Here is a 5,377-nt window from a genome sequence, read left to right on the forward strand (position 1 = left end):
GGCTGAAGAATCTCTGTTCCTCCCAGATCAGCCTGCATCCCCTCAACTTTCTTCAGAGCCTCCTCCATGCTCTCCTGACTGTATTCCTCGCTCTTCCTGAAATCAGAAACACACAGATAAATAGAAAGCAGATCACATAAAAAACACCAACAGAAGTACACATTAACATTGACATTGATAAGAGTTTAATAATATTTTAAGTAAATCACTGACGGAAAAACTTGATCAAATCTGGACCCAAAACCATAGATGTTGAAGTAGCAGCCCATTGGTAAACTCTTCAACAGGAGCAGCAGAGTATCCTGAAAAATGAAAGCAGCTGATGAAGATCAAGACCTCACACAGATGTGAATGTTTTCATGACTGAATGAACTCTTGTTGAATACCCTTGCACTGCTGATGCGAGTTTCTTGCTGGTTCCTGTTATTTATTGAACAGTCCATGCTTCCAGATCGATCCAACAAGAACACAAACTCTCCACATGAGGCGCGTGAGGACATCACAGACTCTGGGAATTCTGGGTACAGACTCAGCATCACCACAGGATCACCCATCAGAGTGCCTGAAACACAAGAAGAACCAGAAAACACACATTTACATTTGATTTTGTAAAAAGATTGACATTTGTTGATTGTAGAGTACCAGGCTCAGCAGAGTCCTGTCCTGCCTCCACCACAGCAGAGGGCTGGTGAGCATCTTTGTAATAAATCAGCAGCTCTACATCTCTGTCAAACTTGTGTCCTGCAGCCAGCTTGACCTGCACATCAACAACATAAAGATAAAGAAACCTGGAAATCTTCTTTCCAGCAACAACTACTTCTCCCAGCTGGTTACTTACAGCAGCCTCTGTGTGATCAGAGTTCAGGAACTGAAGAGGCTCCAGAGAACAGCTGGACTCTACTTTGGAAACTGGACGAGGAGAGGACACTCGTGCAGAAAAGGACAGACTGTAGGGAACCTCAGAGGCTGGAACTGAGTTCACCGGGAGTCCAGGAGCTTCACTACCTGAAAACAACACCAGAAACAAACAGGAATCAATAAAAGTAACAATAATGAATCTTTGAGGAAAACTGTAGACATAAAGAACAAATGTGTATTTATCATCTTTATACACTTTAAATCATGAAAAAAACTATTTATAATAATGACAGTCTTTAGTATCACGGAAAGGGGAAGGCAAGATTTCCAGTCGTTTGAGTATTATAATGAGGTCAACTGTATCAGCACTGAGATCCAGTAAAACTAGCACTGACATATTTCCACTGTCTGTATTCAAACGTATGTCATTAGTCACTTTGGTCAGAGCTGTTTCAGTGCTGTGGTTCTGTCTGAAGCCGGACAGGAACACATCATAGCAGTTATTATTTATTAGGAATTCATTTAGCTGATGGAAAACAGCTTTTTCAATGATCTTACTTAAAAATGACAGGTTTGATATCGGTCTGTAGTTGTTCATTTGAGTTTTGTCTAGACTGTCCTTTTTTAGGAGAGGTTTGATTACAGCTGTTTTCAGTGGTTCTGGGAAAACACCAGATGTTAATGACAAGTTGACAATCTGGAGCAGGGCTGGTTCCAGGATCTTTGAAACTTTGTTGAAAAAGCTTGTTGGTAGAATATCCAGACAGCAGGAGGAGGAGTTCAGTTGACATAGAATGTCCTGCAAATCTTTGCTGTTCATGGGTTGAAACTGAGCCAAACAGTTTATAATGGTTTCTAGTGGGTATGTTTCATATCCTGAACTTGTAGTTAATAAAACAACATTTTGTCTAATGTTTTTTTTATGTTTTTCCCTAAAGAATTTGGCTAAGTCATTACAAGATTTGACTGAGTAAAGTCCTGGTGCCACTGACTCAGAGGGTTTTTACAACAAATAGAAAAGTATATTTATATATAGTCAAGACATTGACAAGGTTAGAGACAATAAAACAATCATTGTTTTCCCCTTTTTTGCTTTCATCAAAGGATCCTCAATTTGCAGTAATTCCAGCATTGCAGACCTTTGGCATTCTAGCTCCTAGTTTGTTGAGGTCATCTGGAGGAATTTGACCCCACTTTTCTAGAAGCCCCTCCCACAGGTTGGTTCGGCTGAATGGGTATATCTTACAGTCAAGCTGATCCCACAACTGTCCAATGTAGTCTAGATCTGGTGACTGTGCTGGCCGCTCTTTTACAGATCAAATACCAGATTCTGCTTCTTCTCTAAATGGTTCTGCACAAACTGGAGGTATGCTTTGAGTCATCGTCCTAGGATGTAGGATGAAACTGGCTCCAATCAAACCCTGTACACTGGGTATCACATGGTGGAGCAAAATGGAGTGAAAGCCCTCCTTCTTCAAAGTTCCTCTTCTCTTGGACAAATGTCCCACCTTACCAGTACCATATCAACCCCAAACCATCACACTACCCACACCTTGATTGACAGATGGGGTCAGGTACTGTCTCAGCATCTTTTCAGTTGTTCTGCATCTCTCTAATGTTTCTCTGTGTGATCCAAACACCTCAAACTTTCATCCGTTTGTCCATAGCTGCCAGTTGAAGAACTGTGAAGAGTCTATTTCTCAGACTGAAGACTCTATTGTACTTATCTTCTCTCTCAGTTGTGCAGCGGGGCCTCCTACTTCTTTTTCTACACTATTTAGAGCCTGTTTGTGCTGTTCTCTAAAGGGAGTAGTTACACAGCATTAAACAACTTTTTCAGTTTCTTGGTAAGTTCTCTCATGGAATACCTCTCATTTTCTAAGAACAACAATATACTGTCAAGTTTGACATGAAAGTTCTCTCTTTCTGGCCATTTTAAATGTTTAATAATCCCCTATATATACAAGAAAAAGTTGATAAAGTGTCTGAATCATTTCAAGGGAAATTAATGTATTTCTTCAATATACCAACCATAAGAGTGAAGCATTTGAGCTAAAATTAACTCATTTTTAATGTATCTTGTTCATTTATACACAATGTGTTGTAAGGAACTCATGAAAGGTGCAAAAACATCTTCAACAGATTTACAGGAACCTGTAGTAAACAAACCTGTTTTACCTTGTTCACAGAAACCAGAAACATATGTTTTTAAAACACAAAAAATATTTAAAACATTGTAAATGATGCAAATGAAAAAAAAAAAGCATATTTTAAATATTATGATTTTTAAGCAATTTACTTAACCAAAAATGTTGTGGTTTCCATACCTTGAGGTTGGTAGCGAGGGTTGAGCACAGCAGGCAGAATGAACCTCAGCGCCTCATCAGCCTCCACAGCCAGCTCAATGACATACTCCAGCCTGATGGAGGCGCTCTCCCCTGGAGGCAGACTGCCCACACTCAGAGAGAAGATGTCCGGACTCTGTTCACTCTCCTCCAACAGGAAGGCCTGCTTCCCTGAACTCAGAGCATCATCATACTCCTCCCGAGCCTGCAGCAAACATCAAACACGTCAGTGATGTTCACTGATGCTTTCCAGAGACTGAAGTATGGCGTTAAATTTCGACCAAAAGTCGCCCATGAATATATTTCAAGCTCTGCAATGAATGTCTCACAGGAACAATTCTGTCTCCATGATTTCTCCTGCAGCCCTAGGCGCTCATGGAGGTATTCCTGCAGGCGTCACAACTTCTGCCCAAGTTTGTTTAAAATAAACAAAAATTGACCACTTTTCTATTGGCCCGCCACGTTACCGTTGTTAGGGGAATACTGAAGCCATAGCTGGATCTGTGTATCATTCGTTTTTCAAAGCAAAATGAACACAAAAAATCATTTTCTAGACTATTATAAAGAAACAGATCAATTATTTTTGTTTAGAGTGCTAAATCGAAAATGGAACAAACAGACAAAAAAACTTTAAATTCAACATTTTAAGATTTCTGACACCAAACTACTTCTGCTCCATTCATAATGAACGTTTAAACTCATTTTCTAAGAGTTCCTGTTTCTGTGTTTTCTCCACCGCGTGATTGAACATTTTCGAAGAAAATGAATTTAAACATTAATTTTAAATTTTTTAAAATGGGAGCATCAAAAATGATTTGTTTTGCTACACTCATTTAGAAAATTGATAAATAAATAAAGCAGTCCCTTTCCCCCCTTTTTTAATTTTTAGTTTTAATTTGAAAACTGAATGATAAACGGGTATTCACAGGGGTTTTTTTTCTTCAATGCTAATTTGTTTTTTCATTCTTTATTAATCAATGTTGATTTTCACACAGGTGTGCAGGAGAAGCTCCACAGTCCTCCACCAGGGGGCAGAACTAGTTTAGGAGCATAAGTATACTTTCACAGACGAGCAGGAAAGGTCACAGGAGTGTAAGAATACTCCAACAAGTGCAGAGAAGAGGTTTCACAAGTGCGCAGGAGTAGAGGAACAGTCGAGGAGACTGTACTGCGCCCGTGGAACGTTCATTGGAGACTTTTGGCGAAAACTTTACGTTATACTGAAGCTTTCTGTCCAGATCACCTGCTGCTTCTCCTTCAGCTCAGCTACAATGTGTGTCTGTCCAATCTTAGCACTGAAATGACACACAGCAGCATCTCCAGGCAGAGGGAAGACAAAAACTGCCTCTACAGGTTTGTCCTCCTTGTTCTGGTAGTTCAGAGTGGAGATGACTGTAGCCACATGGTCCTTCACCTGCAGCTCCACCTCCACACTCTGCAGAGGAACTGAGACACCACATCAACACACAGAGACACAGATTGTAAAGTTATGGCTCAGTTGAAAAAATCTGTTCAATATCCCAAATCAAAGCTATAGAATCCAATAAATATTATTAGTTGATTTTGATTTTTTTTGTCCAACTGAAAAGTCCACCAAATATTTTAGGTGATTCTGTATCATTTAATAATTTTCATTTCCATATTTTCTTCCAGTAGCTCTACTTAATCTAATCTTAGGGAAAATGTGTTGGGTAAGAATCCATACTTAATCTTTTTTAATTTAACAGACATGAAGTGTTTATTTTTGCCAACAAAAGAGGATCATTTTTACATTTTAAAGAACCCGACTGCAGAATGGTCACAGAAGAAAGCGGAGAAATTAGTCTGTTCAAACAGTTCTGTACCTGGCTCCTTTCGTTCAGTAAGCAGACCACAGAAGATCATCTTTGTAGCTGTTCTACAAGAGAAAACAACAACAGAGATAATAATAAAACAATTACTGATAGTAATAGATTAATTATAAATAAAGTAATAACATTCTTACTTTGGTTTTATGATAAAATGAAGTCTAAATCCATCAGGAAAACAAAAATAAGTTTGAACTACTTATTATACACCATTATTTTTTAATCATGGTTTTTTACAGATAAATACAAATGAAAGCAAAACAAAAATGGTTTACTGTACCTCTAAAAATCTTCCTGCAGCTGTTTGATCAGTCAGATTAAACACAC

The 5,377-nt window shown here is 38.7% G+C and overlaps 1 protein-coding gene across 1 annotated transcript; it reads right to left on the reverse strand.

The window, feature by feature from the left end:
* LOC112147090 (von Willebrand factor A domain-containing protein 5A) lies at positions 1-5,091 on the reverse strand (the record flags this gene model as incomplete). Its single annotated transcript, XM_024273219.2, is given in 8 exon segments — positions 1-96; positions 214-302; positions 387-562; positions 643-757; positions 839-1,005; positions 3,186-3,408; positions 4,447-4,649; positions 5,048-5,091. Coding segments are annotated over 8 exon segments (1,109 nt in total), but the record flags the coding sequence as incomplete, so codon positions are not given.
* Between the last annotated feature and the right edge of the window lie 286 nt (positions 5,092-5,377).

The sequence above is a fragment of the Oryzias melastigma genome, linkage group LG17 (assembly GCF_002922805.2).
Source record: "Oryzias melastigma strain HK-1 linkage group LG17, ASM292280v2, whole genome shotgun sequence".
NCBI lineage: Eukaryota > Metazoa > Chordata > Actinopteri > Beloniformes > Adrianichthyidae > Oryzias > Oryzias melastigma.